The following is a 24,551-nucleotide window of genomic DNA, read 5'->3' as shown; positions in this document are numbered from 1 at the left end:
GTTATTCACAAACCGAAATCAAAGATCAGCACTATTTGTTTTAAGCTGGTCACATTATTTCTACATATGACATTTGTGGTTGTCATTTTAGTCTACGGAATAAAAAAACAGACTTTAGGTGTATATAGATTTATGTATATATTATGTTATAGTTTGCGTATTCATACTACGGGTTTTCTACTTATTATTTTATTTTATTATTAAAGATTGCTCTCGTCCTACTTTTATGATTATGTGTATCCAAAATTCTCATATTGCTACTGTTAATATTGATTTGTCTTTCACCTGTTAGTGATTGTTCCTTTCGCATTTTCTCAAAGATAAGTTCGCCTTTGTACATAACATTTTATCTGTTTTATGTTAAACTGTTTATGTGCAATAAAGTGACATAGATACATACATGTCAATTTTAAAACTGAAATAAATGTCATAATGAAAAAGAAAGTGACCAAAGCCTCCAGTGCCCACGGTTGGAATCGAACCAGCGTCCTCTGGTCGGTGGTCACTTTTCCTTTCATATATGACATATTATTTCAGTTTACTCACCTGTCCCCGGTGGTAACAAGTTAACAACTGAGAAAATCCACTTTGGTGGTAACTAGTGGGAATACATATTATGTATTCAACCGAAATGAGAATGGGATACGTATTTAATACTTCTTTTATATGTACCTACTAGGGGATGGATACGAACGGTTTTTACTTTGATGACAATACGATGGTATTATGAGTGATGAATTTTTTGTTATGTTTTAAAAAGTCCATTTTGGTATTTACATATTACTTACTCAATAATGTAGTTTGATAATGCTTTTTACCTATTTTATGAACGCCATTGTACTGTAATAAAATAAGTAACTACCTATTTATTTATCTACGTACTCTACCATTAAAAATCTCATTTATGTAGGTAAGTATTTATTCAATAATATTATTTATTCAATATTCTTTGTCGACTTTTGTAATGGGGTTCGTTTGCGTCAAATCCGGTTGTTCAGATTTTTTGCAGAATTGTTTGTGATGTTGGCTTAATGAATATATAATTCAAGTTTGTAACCTCGTATCGAGCGCCGAACGCAACGTTGTCAAAAAACGAAAAAGCCGCGAAAATTTCGGTTTTTTGACTTGGGCGATTAACCCTAAAGAGTAGTTTTTGATATTACCTTCTCTGGGCGTTTTTAAAGTAGATTCAATTTGCTACAGTTCGAGACTAGAATTGTCTCTGTAGAGCTAATAGATAGTTTCCGAGATAGGTAAAGCCTTTAACATTTTATAAAGGAGGGGGGAAAGAGTCGGCTCACCAGGTCCAATCTATGCTAAATTTCTTCTTGCTCTTAGCAACTAGAGTAAGTAATTTCATAATTTTTGAAATATTCGTTATACCTTTTCATACAAAAAAACTTTAAATAACGAACGAATTTATTTGCGTCAATTTTGGTCATTTAAAATCACAGTGTGGCGACTTATACTAAAAAAAATATTTGAAAAGTTAGCCCATTTAGGTACTCCTTATTCTATAAACTATCATTTCAAAGCAGCACGTCATACATTTTTTTTGTAAAAATATGTAGCGGATGGCAGTGATGATTTCCATAGAAATTTTATTATGGCCAAAGTTAAAGATAAAAAAAAACACTTCCCGTTTAAAAAAATATGAATACTTATAATGTTTTCATCCCTCTATTATATACACCGTGTTTTTATTGAATTCCGTTAACTTCGGGGTATTGGTAAGTACGTTTAAGGAAACTAAATGGCATAGTAAATTAAAAAAAAAAAGTTTTTCTTTAATTTTTGAATTATTTTTATTTTTGGAAAAAAGTAATTAAATGTTGCATAGCGTAGTTGTAACACGGGCATTACGTTGAACTTAACCAAAAAATTAAAAACTGTGATATATCAATGTCATTTCGAACATCAATTGTCTGAGATAGTACTTACGTTTTGTAGTAAATGTATTAACTCGTACTAAACTCCTTCGCCAGGCCTCCTTTACGCGCGCAATTCGGACATTTAATCGAGTACCGATCGAGTTAGATTTGTTTCTATGTTCTTTGAGCGAATTCACAAGGGCCACGCTATATGTAGGTACTGTGTTACTGTAGTTTGTAATAACCTATTTACTATATACCTATGTAATTCTTTTCTTTTGTGTGTCAAATTTCATACTATCGAATTAGGATAGCCTGTAACGATGGTTGTGTGTATATAATAAATAATAATAAAAAAAAAAACACTCATCAATATGTAAAGAGGCCCTAAGCCAAGTGTACACGCTCGTAAGGGCGATGTCATTTCGAACATCAATTGTCCGAGATAGTACTTACGTTTTGTAGCAAATGTATTAACTCGTACTAAACTCCTTCGCCAGGCCCCCTTTACGCGCGCAATTCGGACACTTAATCGAGTAGCGATCGAGTTAGATTTGTTTCTTTGTTCTTTGAGCGAATTCACAAGGGCCACGCTATATGTAGGTACTGTGTTACTGTAGTTTGTAATAACCTATTTACTATATACCTATGTAATTCTTTTCTTTTGTGTGTCAAATTTCATACTATCGAATTAGGATAGCCTGTAACGATGGTTGTGTGTATATAATAAATTAACAAAAAAAAAACACTCATCAATATGTAAAGAGGCCCTAAGCCAAGTGTACACGCTCGTAAGGGCGATGTCATTTCGAACATCAATTGTCCGAGATAGTACTTACGTTTTGTAGCAAATGTATTAACTCGTACTAAACTCCTTCGCCAGGCCCCCTTTACGCGCGCAATTCGGACACTTAATCGAGTAGCGATCGAGTTAGATTTGTTTCTTTGTTCTTTGAGCGAATTCACAAGGGCCACGCTATATGTAGGTACTGTGTTACTGTAGTTTGTAATAATCTATTTACTATATACCTATGTAATTCTTTTCTTTTGTGTGTCAAATTCCATACTGTCGAATTAGGATAGCCTGTAACGACGGTTGTGTGTATGTAATAAATAAATTAAAAAAAAAACACTCATCAATATCTAAAGAGGCCCTAAGCCAAGTGTACACGCTCGTAAGGGCTTTATAGGAAAAAAAAATATTATATCCGAAATGGAATTAATTAGAATACCGGTGTCTTTGAGAAACTTACTTAATCAAAAAAAAAAAACACGGTGTATAACTTGCCCTAGTTGCTAAGAGCAGGAAGAAATATTAGATTGGACCTGGTGAGCCGACCCTTTCCCCCGTCTTTTTGGGGGGGTCGGCACGGTACAATCTCGTGGCTACTTGGCCAAATCAGCTTTGTTTGACCTAAGGAAAAATCGTGCCAAACGGTATCGCCTGAGACAAAAGTGCAGCAGCAGCTGCACATGTTACCCTACTAATTCAAGTTCGAAAATATTATAAAATTATAAATTCTGGTCTCGCATTGTAGCAAATTTAGTATACTTAAAAATAAGTAAACTGTAAAGGTATTATTAAAAACCAGTTCTTTATGGTTATAATAGCCCAATGCCCAAATCTAAAAAGTACGAAATTTTCGCAGTTTTCTCGATTTTTGACAAAGTTGCGTTCAGCGCTTGAGGTCACACTTGAATTATGTATTGGGGTATAACATCATAAACAAGCCTGCAGTGCAAGGCAAATAAAGTATTATATATTTAGAATACGATTATTAGCTTATTAGTTTTGTTTGATTGAGTATCTAACCTATAGCAATTGCGGTTCAGTGAGCGTCTCGTCCGCGGACATGCGTGTTCGTATCGTAAACGTATATTAGCAGATTGTTATGAGCTGTTTCAAGATACCATTGTGCCAGCCTATTGTTCGCAACCCAATCGTGTGACCAAATGCACCATTAAAAATAAAACTCTCAAAGTTCCTATTTGTGGTTAAAGAATTTTTTATTGATCTCAAAAGAAATATACATTTCACTTAATGAGATACATACATGCACTAATGAATTCTATGCTAATTTGTTAGTTTGCGCCCGTGAGCGACAATTTGGTTGTATTTACAAATTTACAAAATTAATTTTATTACTCTAAGTATATTTAAGTCTTAAGTTAGGTAACAATAACATAATAATAACAATTGTGTTAAGTGGCAGTATAGTGGGTAGAAGTAAGTTTAAATACGCACCGCCGCACAACTGCACTAAGTAGTGGTCAGCGGTAACTGGCCAGGGCCGCATTTAGGTTTGGATTATAGGGATGTTATTTACAATATAAGTTTTTAGATTCGTTTTAAAAATGCTCATTGTGTTAGATTCTTTTACATGTTTTGGTATCTTATTATATATCCGTGCCCCTTCAAATTTTATATTTTTGGTGCCAAAATTTTTTGTGCGGGGAAACTGTACCACTAGATGGTCCGCGTTGCGCAGTCTACACCGTCCTTTTTCTCTGTTAGTGAAAAAAAACTGTTTCACAGTGTATCTGTTTTTTAATTATCTTTCTTATTAACATACATGTATTAAAGTTATATATTTGGTTAAGAGATAGGATCTTAGTTTCTGTATATACTTTTTTAGTAGGTGTAAGGAAATCGTAGTGGAAAAGTACCTTGATAATCTTATTTTGTATCACTTGAAGATCTTTTAGAGTAGTTTTCGCAGCGTGTCCCCATATTTCGATTAAATGATCTAGATGAGATTTGACAAGTGAATTATAAATATTATACCTAATTTGGCGCGGAAGGCATTTCACAATACCACGAAGTGTTCCTAAGAGAGATGACAGTTTAGATCGAATTTTGGTAATGTGAGGTTTCCATGTGAGATTACTATCCAAAATCAATCCCAGATATTTTTCTTCAGAAGAATGTTTTAATTTTGTATTATTTATGCTTAAGCCTACATGGTTATTAATTTTCTTATTTTTGGATTTAAAGATTATATAAGAAGTTTTAGATATATTAACTGTAAGTAAATTGCACTGAAACCATCTGTGTATATTATCAAGGTCTTCTTGAGCGAGTGCTAAAATTTTTTCCAGCGAATGACCGAAGTAGAAAATGCATGTGTCGTCAGCGTACAACGAAATGTCACCGTGTAGTTTAAGTTCACTGATATTGTTAACGTAAATCAGATACAATAATGGTCCCAGAATAGATCCCTGTGGAACACCGTAATTTAAGAGTTGTGATGTGCTTTGGTAGCTTCCTATCTTGACTATTTGATGCCGATTTGTAAGATACGATTTAATCAATTCATGAGCCCTGCCAGTAATTCCAATATCCTCTAGTTTGCTTAGTAGTATAGAGTGGCTGACGGTGTCGAATGCCTTTTTTAGATCTATAAATATTCCAAGGCCAATGTTCCTGGCGTCAATATTGGATTTAATTTTAGTTACTAAATCAATTGTCGCCGAAAGAGTACTAGATTGTTTACGAAAGCCATATTGTCGCACGAACAAGAAATTCATTTCAGTCAAATAGTTATTAAGTCTAGTATATATGACTTTCTCGAATACCTTCGAAATTACTGGCAAAACTGAAATGGGCCGATAATTACTAGGATCAGTTTTGACGCCAGATTTATAAATTGGACTAACTTTTGCAACCTTAAGATCGTCTGGAAAGGTGCCATTTGATAGATGATTATTAATACAGATGGTAAGACTCTTGAGAATATGGTATTTCAAATATTTTAATGCTTTTGTACTGACAGAATCAATACCAACACTAGTGTTAGGATCCAAATTATCTATTATTGTAGAAATTTCGCTTTCAGAACATGGGGGAAAGCTCTGTAGTTTATTAGTGAATTTAGGAGTGTGGGTAAGTGTATAAGTTTTGTTGTTATGATATTGAGCTGGTATTTGATTTGCTAATAGTGACCCTATATTTGCAAAGAAATTATTAAAATATTCGCATACCTCATGGCCATCAGTAATTAGCCCAGACTGTGTCATGATGTTTGGAGGAGCACGGTTACATTTTATTTTATTTTGGGACAACTCGTTTATCAAGTTCCAGGTTTTCTTAGGGTTATTTTTGCATTTGGTAAACAGTTCGTAGTAATATTTGTCCTTTGTTTTAGTTATAAGCTGAGTTACTTCGTTCCTTTTCTGCCTAAGTTTTTCCTGTAGTTCTTCATTTCTTGGATTATTCTTCGCTAGTCGCCATAGGTTATTTCTTTTGTTTATATCAGTGATTATATTTTTGTTTATCCAGTCGCTACGAGGAGCATTTAAAATTTTTGTCTTCTGTATTGTATTATTACCAATTATGTTTTTTATCATCGTCTTCAGCTCCAAATAATCCCGCGCAGCAGATTGGAAGTCACATGTCTCTGCTGATTTATTCAAATTTTTATAATCAAGAGTCTTAAACTGTGTGCGCTGGATTGTTTTAGGTTTCTGTTTCAGTATTTTTAGGAACATTTGTGCGTGATCAGATAGTGAGGAATCCAATAAAGATAAATTGAAGTCGATATTCTTTATATTGGTGTGAATGTGGTCTAGAATAGTTTTCGTCGTAGCCGTTGTTCGTGTTGAATATTTGTCGTCAATTTGGTTGAGTGTATAATATCCGACTTCTTGCAACATAGTTGTATATTTATCCGTTTTTGCATCCAATGGTGTTAACAGATTTATGTTAAAGTCACCAAAGATAATTGCTCGATGTCTTTGTAATAACTGGTGTTCAAAGTCCTCTAAGAAATTACTAAAGTTTGTATCACCTGGTTTATATGTAACGCCAATGTCGAAAGCCGGTTTAGTTAAGTGAATCCACAAGTAGTTATTCCCATCGGCATATTTTTTCTCTTTCACGTCATGTTTTAAATCATTTCGTACAAAAATAGATACTCCACCTCCTCTTGCATCTGTGCGATAGTTAAAATGATGAGTGTAATTTGATATTTGTATAGATAGTGCCTCTTGTTCAGTTTTAATCCATGTTTCTGTCAATACAATCAAATGAATTTTATTGCCTGTCGATTTTAATATACACTTAAGTTCTTCAAGCTTGCCAGGTGTAACTATGCTGCGAATATTGGTATATATAAGTTCCTATTTAAATCTGGGCAGTTGATAATTTCTTAATAGCATTGTTACTAATGATTTCGCTTAGGTACCTGCACTCCAAGTACATCTAACAATACACTATCAACCCATAAGATATGCTCAAGTACCCAATAAATATTTGTACCTAAGTATTTTGAGACTCCACACAGTAATTCACGTTTGGAGCATATACGAATAGATCGAGATACAATAAAAATATTTTAGAAAGAGTAGAAAATACGATCCCTACTTGTGCGTATGGGCGTAAACCCTATACTTACTTGTATGTGGATACGTTGAGTCTTGACAGCTTTAAAATGACTTGCAAAATTTATTTCGTTAAGATTACTTCGATAGTGTTCGATGGTATCTAAATATACAAATGGACTGTACCCCTAGTGTAAATTTGATCGACATCATAACGTGACGTACGCGTTTGCGTTAAGTGTCATATTGTATGAGATTTTTGACTTTCCAAAACGTCCCGCTTGGCGCACTGTTCAAAAACCCATACAAAATGAGACTTAACGCAAACGCGTACGTCACGTTTCGCTATCGACTAAATTTACACTAGGGGTACTGATCATGTTCGCTATAATGTTCATTGAAAGTTTTATTAAGCTTACAAATTAAATTACGATTTTTTTCTTATTTTTTGGATCAACAAAACAGACATCAGTAGATCTATAATTGGTACATACGAGTGTTATGCAATACAAAATTACTAAATTGAACAGAGGAAAAATGTTTAAGGCTAAATATTGTGATGGCAAAATCAGATTTTAGGTCTTAAATGGGGTTCAAACAATAGTGTCAGTAATCAAATTTGACACATATGTACAATCTCTGGGTGCGATCCATGTTAACGTTCCTTAAAATTCGAGCTTTGGAGCCACGAAGATCAGGTGCCATCATGAGAAGTAAGCACCTGTTTTGGTTTATCTATTTTTCTCAGGATCTATGAGTTTTATGTGAATATTGTGTATAGCGAAACAAAAGCTTATTAAATTCCACACAAAAAAGATATATGATATTATTTCCCTAAAACGAAGCTTATTAGATTTAACAATTTTTTTTGGTTGGATAGATGGTGTATTTGTGGTCCTATAATTAGTAAAAAGAGTCTAAAAGTATTTTTTCCTGAGTTTCCTTTGAATAAAACTTAGTAAAAAATGACTTCGTATAACCTTTCGACTTATGACCCATATTTCTAAAAGAAAGTTTTGTTTACTTCTCATGATGGCGCCTGATCCTCGTGGTCCCCCAAGCTCGAATATTAAGGAATGTTAACATGAATCCCAAAGATTGTATGTGTCAAATTTGATTACTGTTGTTTGAACCCCAATCAAGACCTAAAATCTGTTTTTGCAATCACAATATTTAGCCCTAAACATTTTTCTTCCGTTAATTTTAGTAAATTTATATTACATAGCACTTGTGTATCAATTACGGATCTACTGATGTCTGTTTTATTGAAATCTGCTCTATAATTTATGCGCTAGAAGAAAAAAATATGATTTAATATTCCTCTCAAGGCGGCTCTACTGATTTTTAGGGTTCCGTAGCCAAATGGCAAAAACGGAACCCTTATAGATTCGTCATGTCCGTCTGTCTGTCCGATTATGTCACAGCCACTTTTTTCCGAAGCTATAAGAGCTATACTGTTCAAACTTGGTAAGTAGAACCTCATTAAGAACTACTATGAACCTATGGTACTATGAACCTTATTAAGATTTTAACACAAAACTAGAAAAAAAAAAAATTTGGGGGTTCCCCATACTTAGAACTTAAACTCAAAAAAACTTTTTTCATCAAACCCATACGTGTGGGGTATCTATGGATAGGTCTTTAAAAATGATATTGAGGTTTCTACTATCATTTTTTTCTAAACTGAATAGTTTGCACGAGAGACACTTCCAAAGTGGTAAAATGTGTGCCCCCCCCCCCCCCGTGACTTCTAATATAACAGAATGAAAAATCTAAAAAAAAATATATGATATACATTGCCATGCAAACTTCCACCGAAAATTGGTTTGAACGAGATCTAGTAAGTAGTTTTTTTTTAATACGTCATAAAATTAAAAAAAAAAAATTTTTTTTCATCAAACCCATACGTGTGGGGTATCTATGGATAGGTCTTTAAAAATGATATTGAGGTTTCTAATATAATTTTTTTCTAAACTGAATAGTTTGCGCGAGAGACACTTCCAAAGTGAAAAAATGTGTCCCCCCCTGTAACTTCTGCACATTTGTCCGGTACAAGACGCTAAAGGTAGGTAAAAATAATACTAACTTTTCTTAATTGCTCATAGCTGATTTTTATTTTTAATTTAATAAAATATTGTTATAAGTTCATAATCAACATTGCTAGACCATTTTTAAGTTTCTAACTTAAAATTAAACTTGTACAATATACAAACTGCCATCCCCTTTTTAACCCCCTTCGGGGTCGAATTTTTTGAATCGCTTCTTATGTCTCGTATACATTATAAACATAACCTGATGCGTAAAATTCAATTTTCTAGCTTTTGTAGTTTCTATTAACTATCCAATAATCATGATCGTACTTATAGCAAAACTTTATGTGGGTCTGTTTTATAATAGTTCCCCGAGTATCATATATAAAAATCAAGAGTGAGAATATATGTAAGTAGAGGTAGAGGTACAATATGTTTTGACAGCGGCTTCTGGTACAAGTTACCGCTGGCGGAAATGGTCTGGCAATGTTGATTATCAATTTGTAACAATATTTTCTAAAACATACATAAAAATCAGCCATGACAATGTAAGAAAAGTTATACTATTTCTATCTACTTTTAGCACCTTGTACATGACAAATGGCCGTCGGGCCGATATAGCAAGTATGCAGATATTAAAAGTACGTACTAACACTACAATATCCCATACATTTTATTCATGAGAAAATAAGTAAGGTCTGGCGGCTCTGGGATTTTGGACTAGTACTGGTGATCGGAAAAAGGGATACGACTTTTTTAAAACTCCGTTTTCTGAACCTACTGCACCCTAATCAGATATCTTTTTTGGGAAAAGTATATGAATAAACTAAAACGAATAGTATTTTTTGTCATTTTTTATGGTTTCGTAGTCAAATAGGAACCCTTATAGTTTCGCCATGTCCGTCTGTCCGTCCGTCTGTGCTTTGCTCCGTAATCGTTACCGCCTGGCCACGACATTGCGCGACTTGCGACAGCGACGGCGACGAGTGAACGAAAAATAACTCTAACTTTCGAACCATGGGTCCAAAAAATATGAAATAATCTTGAAACAAAAACTTAACAAGTACTAACAATGAAAACTATAGCGAACATGATCAATCCAGCCGTTTTTGAATTATTGCAAAAAGTCTTCTCTTCTTAGTAAAGAGACGTATTAAAGCGCTGCGAAAGTAATTCCGCTCGTGCTAATAAGTATATTGATACTTGATACCCGAGGCATAGCACAATCAGAATAGAACAAACCTCAAAATTTCTTGGGCAGTCCTGAAATATGGTATGTATGTAAATTAAAGGTCCCTTATTCATGTCCATACCATTTGACATTTGGGGACCTCGAGGAATCGCAGCCATCTTGGAAAATGTGTACCATCCAGGAGAAATTCGCGGTTTACTCAAAATCTACGTTGTCTAAATCGAAAATACTTGCTGAATCTAGGTTTCGCGCTTATACACTTTCAGGGCACATTCTTTTAATAGAAAGCTCGGAGGAATATGAATTCCACTTTTGTGTATACATTAGTACATGATCTACCCCAATATCAACATTTTACTTAACTGGGACTTCACCAGATGACCAGAAAGTAGGGTTATGGGTTTAATTACTGATGATTCGGTACACCCTGTATCTTAAACAAATTTTGCCACCGAGTGAAACAAAATTTTTCACCACACCAATTACTGACTGTAAGTCATCAAACAAATTAAAAAATCAAATAAAATTCAAATGAACGTTATTAAACATTTATAATTCAAAATCATCATTTAAAAGTCAATTCTCTATCAGCTAAAATGAGCAAATAACTCAAAATTTGCATCAGATTACTTTGACTTACAAGTGGATAAATTGCAATTATTTTATTAGTTTTTAAAGTAAAAAGAGAGCCTCTTCGTACTGGTGTGGTGAAAAAATTATTACTTATTCACTGTACAGTCACTTGCATTAATATGTCAGTATTCGAAGGCCGCAGAAATATGTGATACGCTCTACAATTAAGATCGTGTCTGATACCTATTTTTGCGGCCTTCGTTGTGGAACATATTATTGCAGGTGAATGTATGTCTCCTTAATGTTGGCGCATAGTCGGCACAGTCGGCACAGTCATGCACTTTGGCAGAATTTGGCGGATGGTAGCCAGTAATAGATAGACATGTCCAGAATTTAATTATGTCTACATCATGTATGTCATAACCGTGAAATCATAAAATGGTACGCGCCGTCATTCACGCACTAGTGCATCTTGATTATACCATCAGGTTAGACCAGTAATCCAAACACGTCGGATGTCCATTTTGTGACTAAAATTGGCTTCATTATCGCTATTACGAGGCCATAAATATAAAAACACTGTTTATCACACTTGTACAGTCGAACAGAGATCAATTAAGGGATTTATGGTAAATTGATATTTTTTAAATAAAAATATGTTTTCTTACATAATATTATTTAACTGCTTTGAATGCAGACTGACTTAACTGGAAGCATTCCTTCAAGAAGCGAATATACTAAGCTAAATAAATTAAGGCAGGCTTTTATTTTATATTCAAAATTTTCAACTTGCCGTTAACTTTAATAACAAACTACGCGCTTTTCCTCGCCGCGGCATAGAGTGGGGACTCTCCAACGTCTTAGAAGATCTGGACTATACCGATGACCTATGCCTGCTGAGCCACTGTGATAAATAAAAGACGTGCGCTCGCGTTATAACCATTTAATGCACTGACTTATCGGTACAGGCGCGAAAGATACAATATGAACTAACCTAACATCCCTCCACCATAAATCCTTAATACTAGCTACTTATAATTAACGCGGGGTATATTCCTAAGTCGAGCGCTCCGAACGACCTCGCTGCCTGCTGGTACCGCGGTGGCAGAGCCGGGTGGCTGGCGCATAGACGTCGGCTCCTGTTGCGCGAGTGGAATGTTCGATGACGGTGGAACAGCCGGGGCGATGGGTACGGTTCGTGATGGTAGCGGAGGTGGAGCGTCAGACGTGCCCAACAATGACGGCGTGTGCGCAGCGTCCCTACCGCGCGACATTTGCGGTGCTGTTGGCACGTGTTGGCCGCCTTGCACGGCCGTAGTGGCTTCTATAGGATCGGAATTAGTTCGCGTACCAATTTATACGCGGACTCGTTGAGTGCACTTAGCAACACGGCGCGTTGACGATCGACCCCCGTTTCTGTTTTAATTATTGCGTTTGCACTGAGCCAGATGCTTAATCTTTCCTTAAACACCTTCCAGTCATTGCCGACTTCAAAAACAGGTAAATTTCCGATCGTCGAATTCATTATGATCGTCTATATCGCGTGAGTACTTTAAAAAAAAAAAACCCGGACGTCGCCACTGTGATAAATAAAAGACGTGCGCTCGCGTTATAACCATTTAATGCACTGACTTATCGGTACAGGCGCGAAAGATACAATATGAACTAACCTAACAGCCACACACGCGCTGATATGCAAGCCAAGCTGGACGACCTTCGAAGTGAGGCAATGAAGACGGGACTCAAAGTTAACATCCGGAAGACCCAGGAAATGAGGTGCAGTGCGGCAAGTACCGTGCCGCTCCTTATTGGCACAGAGGCTGTGGAGCAAGTCCACAAATTTACTTACCTCGGGAGCGTCGTGTCAGAAACTGGACGGACCGAAGAAGACATCGCTTCGAGAATAGCCAAAGCAAGAGCAACCTTCGCACGGCTCCGACCCTTATGGCAATCAAGTAAACTGACTCGGAGAGTTAAGCTCAGAATATCTTAACATTTCGTACAAGTTATATGGCTCGAAATGAATCTTTAATTTACGATTACTCCTGAAATAGTTATTTAAATTGTATGTTGTAAGGGACCATTGTAATCTGTATGCAATGCTTAATATAACTAACTTATTTAATTTGATAATGATTAATACTCTATCCGTGTAAGTAGCTTTGCAAATGCCACATACTATGTGATATTTTTCTAGAAGTTAAGAATGGGTATAGTATGTTATGCTTAAAAGATAGACATTCAACATCACGGACCATTTTGTAGACCCATGAAAGAGAGAACCTCACCATACATTGTGTTGGTATAGCTCAAACGGATTAGGCAGCGTTTTCGATTAAAGCTCCTAACCAGCGTGATTTTTTCCGACAACAGCGAGATTTTTCAAACAATTTACACAAAACCTTAACAAGTTATATATATACCTAAACCTTCCTCAAGAATCACTCTATTGATAGATGAAAGTTGTATGAAAATCTGTTCAGTAGTTTTTAGTTTTGGAGTAGTTTTATAAGATGTAGTGCATTGACATTTTCCCCTAGACTTGCGGACGCTAGGTTGCGTGACAGTCGTGCACAGCGAATTGGTATTGCATTGTAAAATACATATCTGTTATTACTTAAACATTTATTAAGATCTGCAGTTTGCAAAAAGTACATACAAAATAATAAGTTAATTGCGCTCTTTGGTTTCATTATGATATTTAGTGAAGAAATGTAATAAATTTTTCATTGTTTCAGGTTCTCAAACTGCGTGAAATCTGCTTTAATGTACGAGCACAAGAGATCAAGCTTACATGAGGGACGTCGGTTGACGAAGCACAACCCCTCGAAGGAGGCTCGCCTCCTGTGGAAATAAGATCTGCGACACATTTCTGTTCAAACTATATCATTCAATATTTCAACATGAAGTTCGTACGCTCGTTCTTCAAACGGATCACCGACGATCTCAAACAAAAGAAATTGATACCTCTCAAGATATTATTTTTCGTTCATGCTTCAAGTGAGTATTTTAAACACCTGTTGCAAACCTAGCAACTAGTGACTATACAGGGGTCAAATATAAAATGGTTTTAACATAGACATGTTATGTTGTGGTATGATAATATGCACCACCGTTCGATACTCATACCTACGCATCTACCTACTTGGAGGGGTAAACCATTTTTGGCCATTTTTACCTTGTACAAGTTGGTTTCATATTTATTTTACTTACAATTGAAATAGAATCAATTAGCATCGAAAAATGCCTTATTTACCAGTATGTTTAGACTTGTAACGTTACTTGCATACAATGAAATGTCAATTGCATACAATTTTGACATATCTCGCATGTTAGTTTGTATTGAATGATACGGAAATAGGCCCCCGAGTCTAGTTTGTTTCTGAATCTAAAAAAAAGGCCAAGTGCGAGTCGAACTCACACAGGAAGGGTTCCGTACCGTTATCTATAAAAAACCGGCCAAGAGCATGTCGGGCCACGCTCAGTGTAGGGTTCCGTAGTTACTCTTCCGTCACAATAAGCTAAACTGGGGCTTAAAGTATAGTAAATTGTTAACCAAGGGATGAAACATTACCTTTGACCCGAGTTAAACAAATAGGCAAATTGGCATAATCAGTAAGTACCTAATTAAAGTAAGTATTTTTACTATGAAGGGAAAACTTTTTGCGATAACTCAAAAACAGCTAAACTGATCATATCCACTATGGTTTTCATTTAATGTCTTTCTTAAGCTCTACTTCCACGATTATTTTCATATTTTTTGGACCTATGGTTCAAAAGTTAGAGGGGGGGGACACATTTTTGTTTTCTTTCGGAGCGATTATCTCCGAATATATTCACTTTATCAAAAAATGTTTCTTGAAAACCCCTATTAGTTTTGATACCTTTCCAACGATACCCCACACTAGGGTTGAAGCGAAAAAAATAATTTCACCCCCACTTTACGTGTAGGGGATGTACCCTAAAAAAAATTAAATTTTTATATTTTATTGTACGACTTTGTCACCTTAATGGATTTATATATCCATGCCAAATTTCAGCTTTCTAGCACTAACGACCACGGAGCAAAGCCTCGGACAGACAGACAGACAGACAGACAGACAGACGGACATAGCGAAACTATAAGGGTTCCTAGTTGACTACGGAACCCTAAAAACGGTCACCCGTCCAAGTACTGACCCCGCCCGACGTTGCTTAACTTCGGTGATTGGATGAGAACCTCGAGATTGGAAAGAAATATTTATTTTATTGTTTTTAGTATTTGTTGTTATAGCGGCAACAGAAATACATAATCTGTAGCAATTTCAACTGGCTAACTATCACGGTTCATGAGATACAGCCTAGTGACAGACGGACGGACGGACGGACAGCGGAATCTCAGTAATAGGGTCCCGTTTGACCCTTTGGGTACGGAGCCCTAAAAAAGTTTTCATTTGGCGCCATTTGACGTACAGTTTATCTTTTTATTAGTTTTAAGTATAAAATGAATATGTTTTGTTGTTTTTAAAGTAACTATATCAAAAGTTTAGTGTAAAATGAGCGATAAAAATATTTCGGTGACGCCACCACATATCCGCGAGTTCCGCCAAAAGAGCAACGATGCCCTGTAATTTGGGTTAGTGAATATATCATAGAAAGTTTATAATATGTGTGTAGATAAAACAGTGTATGTAACTGTACATAATTAGGCATTAAAACACTCGTGTGATCCTATTAAGAAACTCACTTCGTTCGTTTCTTAAACCCACACTTATGTATTTTAATGCCTTTTATTATATTGTAGCAGTCACATACACTACTAATTTATTCTTCTAATCTCAACAGTTGTGACGAATTCAGAAGGAATAAGTGTAACTATGTATTTTTTTTCAATTGTTAATGTCTCAACTCAAAAACTCAACAGAATAGTTAGTAAACGTAGTAATTTTTGATGATTTTGGGAAATGGATTATTGTTACTAAGTAATTTTTTCGAGGGTTAAACTAAATCTTAATAGCATATTATTATAATTATAACACAATAGCATACTAATTTTATCCTCAAATAATAAAAAATAATACCTAGACAAAAGGAATAGTAACATGACAAAAACTTAACCTAAAAATAAAATCAAATTAAATTTTTTAATACTACGTCGGTGGCAAACAAGCATACGGCCCGCCTGATGGTAAGCAGTCTCCGTAGCCTATGTACGCCTGCAACTCCAGAGGAGTTACATGCGCGGTGCCGTTAAATTAAGAATTAAAGATAAGATAAAGATAAAAAATATTTATTGCCCCAACTACCAAAGATACAAAATAGAAAATAACATACAACGTGAGATAAAACAAAATACACTTAACTGCACAAAATAATTTATCCAAAAAAATCACAAACAATTTAGCTCCTAAATTTTTAACTACTTATCTGGTTTTTTGGTATAGGCAATGGGTACCTGTCTCAGCTTTATTGCTAGATATATACCCAGCGCTGATTTTCAGACGGGTCCCTTTCCCCGGACGGATGAGTCCCCTACCCGGGACGGGTAGGTCGGTCATTATATATCCTAATTAAAATTAAAGTAACATACTATTATATTTTCAATATTTTCAGTCGTTAATCGATTTATTTTAACATCTAAGATCCATTTGTAAGTGGAAAAAGACCTTTCGACGTCTAATGATATAAGCGGAGCGAATTTGTATATAAAATTTTCGTCACTTGTAGATTCATTCGAAATCTGATCTGCGTATTCCCGCAGTGTCAAGGTCAGGGTTTCAATTAATAACTGACATTTTTTTTGAGAGAAAACTAGAACACCAATTAACAACTATCCTCTATTTAACAAATTCTACCAATGCATCAACGATTGATGTGTTGCGTTCTTGTAGGCGAGTTAAAACTTCCTCGTTGATTTTAAAGTTTTCGTCTATGAAGTCTAAATCTTTTTTAAGGTTGGGTTTCTGTAACACTTGCTTCGTTTTTCTAATCGCCACTGAATCTGAAGCTCTTAAACATGACAAGACCGAATTTATTTCTTTAAAGTATTTTACGTCTTTAATATATTTCAATAGTTATTTGTACAACAAGAGAGCAAAGTTTGATATTTCTTCGAGTGCTCGTTTTGAGTCCCGTGCAAGCGAAAGATTCTATAATAAATTCACGAGCGTAGCGAGTGAATCTAATTTAGAATCTTGAGCGTAGTAAGGGACTCAAAAGCGCACGAGATGTAAATAACTTTGATCTCGTGTAGTACACAAAATTTTTCACGTCAGTCAGCCATCAAAAAATACAACCTGAAAAAATTTAATCCAGACGGACGGATCACTATTTCACTCATGTTTTCTGAAGGTATTCTAACAATTAACTTTAATTACCGTAATAAAACAAAACGAAAGAAATTTCTATAAAATAATACGAAAATAATGAATTAACGAACATCAATTGACAGTTCAATCGACAACTTTTTTTTGTAAAAAAAAAAACACTAAGATCCGGTCCGAATTGCGGATACTACTATTTGTCAACTATAGTAGAGATCGTTAAAAGTAGTTAAGTAGAATTATGTACTGCGTAACAATTGCGTAAATTTGTATAAGTTCATTGTTTTGATTGTATAATAAAATACGTAAAATATGGTGTTTTTATTAAATTTTTAAACTTTTATTTCATTAATTAATTATTACGAGTGAAGACTCGTAGGGTGTTTTGGAACGATGCGGTCTGACTTATTTCGGGGGTCTATTATAAACCGTCAATATACCGTTGAATTACGTATGCACTTTTTTGTCTCTCTCTTTTTGCTAATGACGTGAAAGGGATAAAGATAATAGAATCCAAATATTTCGAACTTGTATTAGGCCCCGCACGTTGAAATGACATTCGAATCTAAAGGTCACTTGAATGTTATTTTGTCTCACTCGGTGAGCAAAATGCGATTTTGCTCACTGTTTTTAAGCAGCAAATTACCCTTGTTCTAGCTGCTGACGTGAAAAATATATTTTTTAAGTTAGCGATCATAGTGTCCACATCAGGGTATTGGGATAAATCATCCTATTTGTGAAGAAAATACTATCTTTTAAGCGAAATAATTCTTAAATATGGTGACTTTTCAAAAATTCGTCCGCCATATTGTCATATTTCGACAGGTTGGGCATCGAAAGGCGCAGACTTATCTGGCATTCCGCCATGATTGATAACATACCTTTATTGTCGACAGTACCTCTTTATATTAAAGTAAACGTCTGAAGATTAAGTAGTCTTTTTTTCTTTTAGCTCTGTTCGTGCTGTATCCATACCTGACCATCCACATGCGCGAGCTGGGCATCAATGTGGAGGAGACCGCCATCATGTCGGCCGTGACGCCCGTCGTGGCCATCGTGTTGCCGCCGCTCGCTGGCATGCTGGCGGACAAGATTGGCAACTTCAGGGTCAGTCCTTATACTTGTAGCTCTGTTCGTGCTGTATCAGTACCTGACGATCCACATGCGCGAGCTGGGCATCAATGTGGATGAGATCGCCATCATGTCGGCCGTGACGCCCGCCGTGGCCATCGTGTTGCCGCCGCTCGCCGGCATTCTGGCGGACAAGATTGGCAACTTCAGGGTCAATCCTTATTCTTACATAAAATTGTTTTCGGTTACAGCGATAATTGTTTAATTTATCAATTTAAACGGTTTATATGGCGTATAATGGCGGCGTATAATGTGGGCAGTTGCAAGATGTGACATCATTGACATATAGGTTTTTACCAAGTAAAATTTTAACTAAATTGGTTCAGCGGTTTAAGCGTAAACAACTAAAGTTTATTTTTTCATATTTTTTGTTTTTACTTCGGAATGGTGTTAATAGGATACCATAAATGTATCCCCGATTTATCCGAAAACTAGCTGATGCCCGCGACTTTGTACGCGTCGATTTTAATGTCGGTGGTTATATATTCTATACATGAGCGTATTAGAACATTATGCAGCACGCAGTAGCGACGGTTAATCAATTGTTAATTATTATGCAGCGCCTAAGATTTGTTAGTCAAAAACCAACGAAGTATCAAGCCCCTAACTGAAAAAAATGTTCTCGATATAATCCCTCTCAGCCCCCTTAGAAGACTTTCAAGTCCACTATTTAAAACAATGTTCGCTCCCGATGCAAACTTTCAACCCTGTTTCATCGAATTAGGAGATTAATCCGAACTTTCAATCCATTTTAATTACCTTAGGGAATACATTTCTAAACACGCTGAAATCACTTTTCTTGTTTTTCTTTTATTGTGTATTTTTAACTGTCAACACTTTTTTTACCAACTCAGGGAATTAATTTTCAAAAACGGTAAAATTAGTTTTCGTCCTTTTTAATATAATGCCCTTTTACCAAGTTTCAAGTTCCTAGCTTACTTTAAAATGAAAGTTCTTAGCTTATTTTAGTAATGTTGTATTAAGTATGAATTTCTAAAAAGGTTTTAAGTATTATTTGTACTGGGTTCAAACTTTCGACCCCTTTTTAACCCTTTTGGAGGATGAATTTTTAAAAATGCTGAAATTACTTTTTTATATTCTAATAATATGCCTTTGAACAAAGATTCAAGTCCCACGCTCACAAAAATGTTTGATCTCCGTACAATATTTCAACCCCTTTTTCACCACCCTGGGGAATTAATTTTGAATAACACTGAAAACAGTTTTCTTTCATTTTAATAAAATTCCTTTTTATAAAGTTTCAAGTTCCTAGCTCAAAATAAAACTTAAACCACATACAAACTTTCTTCCCCTTTTAACCCCTTTTAGGGGTTGAATTTTCAAATACTTTGAAATAACTTTTATTTGTAATCGGCTATTATGCCTGTATAAGAAGTTTCAAAGAATTTGTAATGTATTCCAACTTTCAACCCCTTTTTAAGCCTGCTAGGGGATTTAATAATATATCTTTTTACGAAGCTTAGAATTCCTAGCTTAAAATAAAACTTTAACTACATACAAACATTAATCCCCATTTTAACCCCCTTAAGGGTTGAATTTCTCAAAATCGCTTCTTAGCATTTGTGGTTTCGGCTCTGCGTTGATGAGTTAGTCAATCAGTCAGGACATGTGCATATATATAGATAATACCAAATAGATAGCATTAGTCTAGTAGCTTATATGGTATTGATATCAAGATAAAGTTGAGAGCTCCGCCCTCAACCCCTCCTAAAAAATCAATAATCTTGATGGCTCCACTTCTTAAATCCATGCGAGTATTAGTTGCCTGTTGAAAGAAAAATACAGTCAGCCATAAAAGCTTGTATCAATAATGAAATATTTAACAAACAACTTTTTCAGTTGAACTCATTGGGAAATATTTTCGATGATTGACGGGGACATTCCCAAATCATGAATACAATTATAACTTACAGTCTAAGTTGCAAAACATGACGTGCATACCTCAAGAGTTCTGGCTTAGATCCAAATGCACTAATTCAAAAGAAATTGAATAGAAAATGTTCGCAAGCCAACTATGGAAAAAGTTAGGGACCTAAATACGAGACACTCATTTCGTATTGACAGAATTAATGTGAACTACGATTATCGATTCGCAACTAATCCCAGAAAAGGCGCAATTTCGCCCGGGAAAGTCATGTACGAGTCAAACATTAAAGCTAGTACAACATATAGCGCATACGACATAGTAAATATACAACGGCTGCCCTTGTAGGTGAATGGTATGACAGGAGATGCTAGATTTACGAACGTTCTTCGGAGGAATTCCTAGTTGCGATTTTTCCATACAAACGCTCTCGACTGATTCCTCCCTGGATTTTTAACCTAGAGCAGTGATTTTTTCAAATAAGATCAATATCATCAATATCTGTGCCGCTATGTTTTGCTTTTTTGGATTATTTTATTTTGAAGAAAGATACAGCGCCTCGAAAATCGCAAAAACGGCGCAATTGAATTGGCTGTAAAAAAAGGCACAGTATACAAATATGACAAAAAATATCCAAAAAATCAAAACATAGCGGCATAGATTATTTCTTCCTCTTGCAATTTCCAAAATTTCATAATGATTAGTTGCGTTTTGGAGGAGGAAACAGTCGAGAGCGAAACCTCGATTTTTGAGTTTTTTGCGAGTGAATTTCGGTCCGAGCTGCAGTTGTCCTTATCGCACGAATTGGAGGCGGAGACAGTTTCTAAATATACGTACACAGAAGGAATAGTGATGGGCATAACATCCTTATTAGGGATTGCAAAACCGGTACTGTTTTAAAGAACCGGGATTTCTCGGTACTTTCGGAACTGGTCTAATTATTTCATTATTTTAAATTAAACGACAGCATTTTGCGATTTGACCACCTTTCGTATTATAATTTAATAATCACATTTTCTTTTATTACTTAGTAGGCATTTTTTTTAGAAATATAGTATTTTACATTGCTCACACTTGTGCGTCACAAGTAAAACATAACTACTTTGATGTTTGCCACTAGATAACAAATTTAATGAAATTACATTGACGAGGGGATCTATATATAAGTATCGCAGTCGTATTGTATAATCCGCCGTATTACATTACGGCTAGCCGATATCAAAATAAGGGCCATTTTGAAATGCGGCGGTTCAACGATTAAGGTATGTTGGGTAAATACCGGATGCGGGTGAAGAACGTAGGACATTAATTTCCCCCTAATTTGGCTTTATTTTCTAATGTTGGCAACATTGTGTAAGACGCCATTTCATTGCGCCTCGACTGCCAGTGTCACCGCGTCGCGTCAGGGAGTCGGGCTTGTGTTGTGCGCAATCACAGAGAGCAAGGTAAATTTCGCGAATTCTTCCTTCTATCCGATCTTCGCCCTGTAATTTATTTTGCGTATTGTGATGAAACTGTGTTTGTTTTTGTAATTGTGTTAACAGACCTAGCACTGCTGTAGACTGATATCCGATCTTGACCCTTCCAGGTAAAGATCGGAAAGAAACAATCCGATCTTTACCTATTTAAAAAACAGCAGTGATTGTCAAACTTTAAATTTTCTTCAATTTACATACTGACCTACTTAATTATCACATTTATTGTTTTCTTGATCACACTTTCGTACCATTATTTTTATCCAGTACCACTACCAGCGCGACGGTTACTGACAATGTAATTTTTTTAATTTCCGCAACCCAAAGGTTGCCTGTTAGCGATAAGACCGCATGTTGTTTACCTGTGCTTATGTGTATGTTTTCTTTTGTATTGTTTTCTTTTATTGAGGTGTGCAATAAAGAGTATTTATATTGTATAGGGATGATGATACATGTTGAAATTTATAACAAAATCGAGTAAAATAGATAGTAAATGAGCAATTTTTCGCAATAAAGTACATACACATACGGATGCATATGTAGATGTGCACGCATACATACATTGCTAGTTTCGGATACAAAATAGAGATAGGGCTTCGAAATTAGTTTCCTTAAAATGCTTCAAGAGGGCTCTCTTTTCCTATATATTTACTTTACTCTTTACATACGATCCTTACATTTTATAAAAAAAAAAAGATTGTATATCAACTATATATATATATACATAATTGCAAAATTAAACCAACAAAATCGCAATTTTAATTATTTTCCATACTTCAAGATGGGCTCTCAGTGACCTTGACCTTTTTAAAGAACTACTTAGTCTTTTTGATTTCTAAGTTTGATTCTTATTTTTTTGGCGACCTTCATTAAAAATAACTGGGCACGATTATTTTTTATTTTGATTTTTGTCCCTCCTACTTAAGTACTTAATATCTTCCAGTACATTCCATTCAATAAACAATACATTTACACTTTCCCTAAACCTGTACAGTTCACGAAATCTTAAATTGTCAAAACTACGCAAGGTAGCTATTATTTTAGGTGTTTTTTTTTTATTACTTCGGGTAAACCTTACAATAAGAGGTTTCTTAGCACATTGTTTACTTATCAAATTGCCTTATGACATAGGTATCAAAGTTTGAGAGCCACAATTTTACCAATTTTTGTATCCGGGTTAAGATCGGATACAAAAGGGTAGACACCGGACCTATTTCTTTGTGATACCTTATTCTCTTTCCATTAGAAGCAACTTTTTTTCACCATCCAATGGTCTCCCTTGATGGCAAAACACTCGTTACCCTAAAAAAAAGTATGTCTCATCTTTACACAGGTACAAAACTAAAACCGTTCTATATTGAAGATTACCAAAATTCAGGCCGAATCTACGGTTATTATTTAACGATTCGCTACGTACTTCAAGAATCTGTCACGTGTTGAGATCTCGAAAAAACATTTTTTCACGAGTTCTCTCAATTGGTCCCAAAATTGTCCGGCATTATCCCAACATACTTTACCCAGATTGTCATTGCGATACGTTCTTCAATAAGGCGGCCCAAGTTTAGCCCCATCGTACTACAAGTTAAATAGATTGTAGTTTAACCATAGGTATATTTATACCTACTTACAAAATTTCACAACACACCATGATCACTCCCAACTTACTGATACGGATAGGTACAGTCAAGTGTAAAAATATGGGTGTACAGATCTTAATCAAAAATATGTCCCATAGCATCTTATTCCAGTGTAATAAAAGCGTAGTACCATATTTATGAGACGATTCTTTCGATACATATTTTTGCACTTGACTGTACGACGACAACCGAAGCTGAGACATCATTCTTTTTTGCAGTTTTTACCTATATGGTAATTAATATCAATCAATCAATCATTTATTATTTCGTCATCATAGGTGTAAAATACATTTAGTACAGGTGATAGGGTGTTTGGTATTAGGGTGTAATAGATACAGTATAATATAAAAATGAAAAACAATATTACGTGGTAACAACAAAAACAACTTGCGTCGGGCAGCGCAGAATAAATTCCGTCTGGCTCGCGGGCGATGTCGACGGAACGGCGCGCAATGAGCGAGCGCACGAGTCTCACGTCTGTGTGCGCGCACTCACACTTAGATAGCTCCGGCTCCCGCCCACCGCAGCGCGACAGAAACATAGCTTCAAAAATTCGAGATTTGAAAAGTTGCTCAGCTAGGAATTGCTCTTCGCGAACTGCTGCGCAGTAGCCGATTTCAAGTCCACCTGTAGTCCGAAAAAGCAGCTGGCGTTCGCAAAAAAAGGTCTCCCGCAGGGTAGTGTGCTTGTCCCGATGCTGTTTAACATATACACCAATGATCAGCCAGTCCGGCCCAAAACCCAGCGGTTTGCATACGCAGATGACCTAGCACTAGGAGCCCAAAGCGACATTTTCAAAGGTACAGAAAAACCACTGTCTGCGGTCTTTAAGGTACTATGAGATTAACTGCCTGAAAGCAAACCCCCTAAAAAACTCATTCGTGTTTGTTCCACCTACGAAACCGGGAAGCAAATAGGCAGCTCAATGTTGCCTGCAATGGAGTCGCTATTGAGCACTGCCCCTACCCAAGGTACCTTGGAATAACTCTAGACAGAACGTTGTCCTTTAATAATCACTGTTTAGAAATACGTCAGAAGGTTAATTCGCGATACTATCTGCTGCGGAAACTCACTTCAACGCACTGGCTCGATTCTGCGCACACCCTTCGCACCACTGGCCGCGTAGCCACGTGTAT

General features: G+C 35.7%; 1 protein-coding gene across 2 annotated transcripts in view; it reads left to right on the top strand.

The window, feature by feature from the left end:
- Nucleotides 1-24,551, top strand: part of LOC133519101 (uncharacterized) — a 77,923-nt gene that overhangs the window by 17,911 nt on the left and 35,461 nt on the right. The window contains exons 2-3 of one of the 2 annotated variants that reach the window (XM_061853020.1): nt 13,724-13,985; nt 18,415-18,569. In XM_061853020.1, coding sequence (XP_061709004.1) covers nt 13,889-13,985; nt 18,415-18,569 — 252 coding nt within the window. In that variant the 5' untranslated portion in view covers nt 13,724-13,888. Of the gene's footprint in view, nt 1-13,723; nt 13,986-18,239; nt 18,395-18,414; nt 18,570-24,551 lie in introns of both variants that reach the window. The other variant, XM_061853019.1, reaches the window with a different exon arrangement.

This window comes from Cydia pomonella, chromosome 6 (genome assembly GCF_033807575.1).
Source record: "Cydia pomonella isolate Wapato2018A chromosome 6, ilCydPomo1, whole genome shotgun sequence".
Lineage (NCBI taxonomy): Eukaryota > Metazoa > Arthropoda > Insecta > Lepidoptera > Tortricidae > Cydia > Cydia pomonella.
Note: the sequence above shows the minus strand (reverse complement) of the source record. Positions and strands in the feature narration are given on the sequence as shown.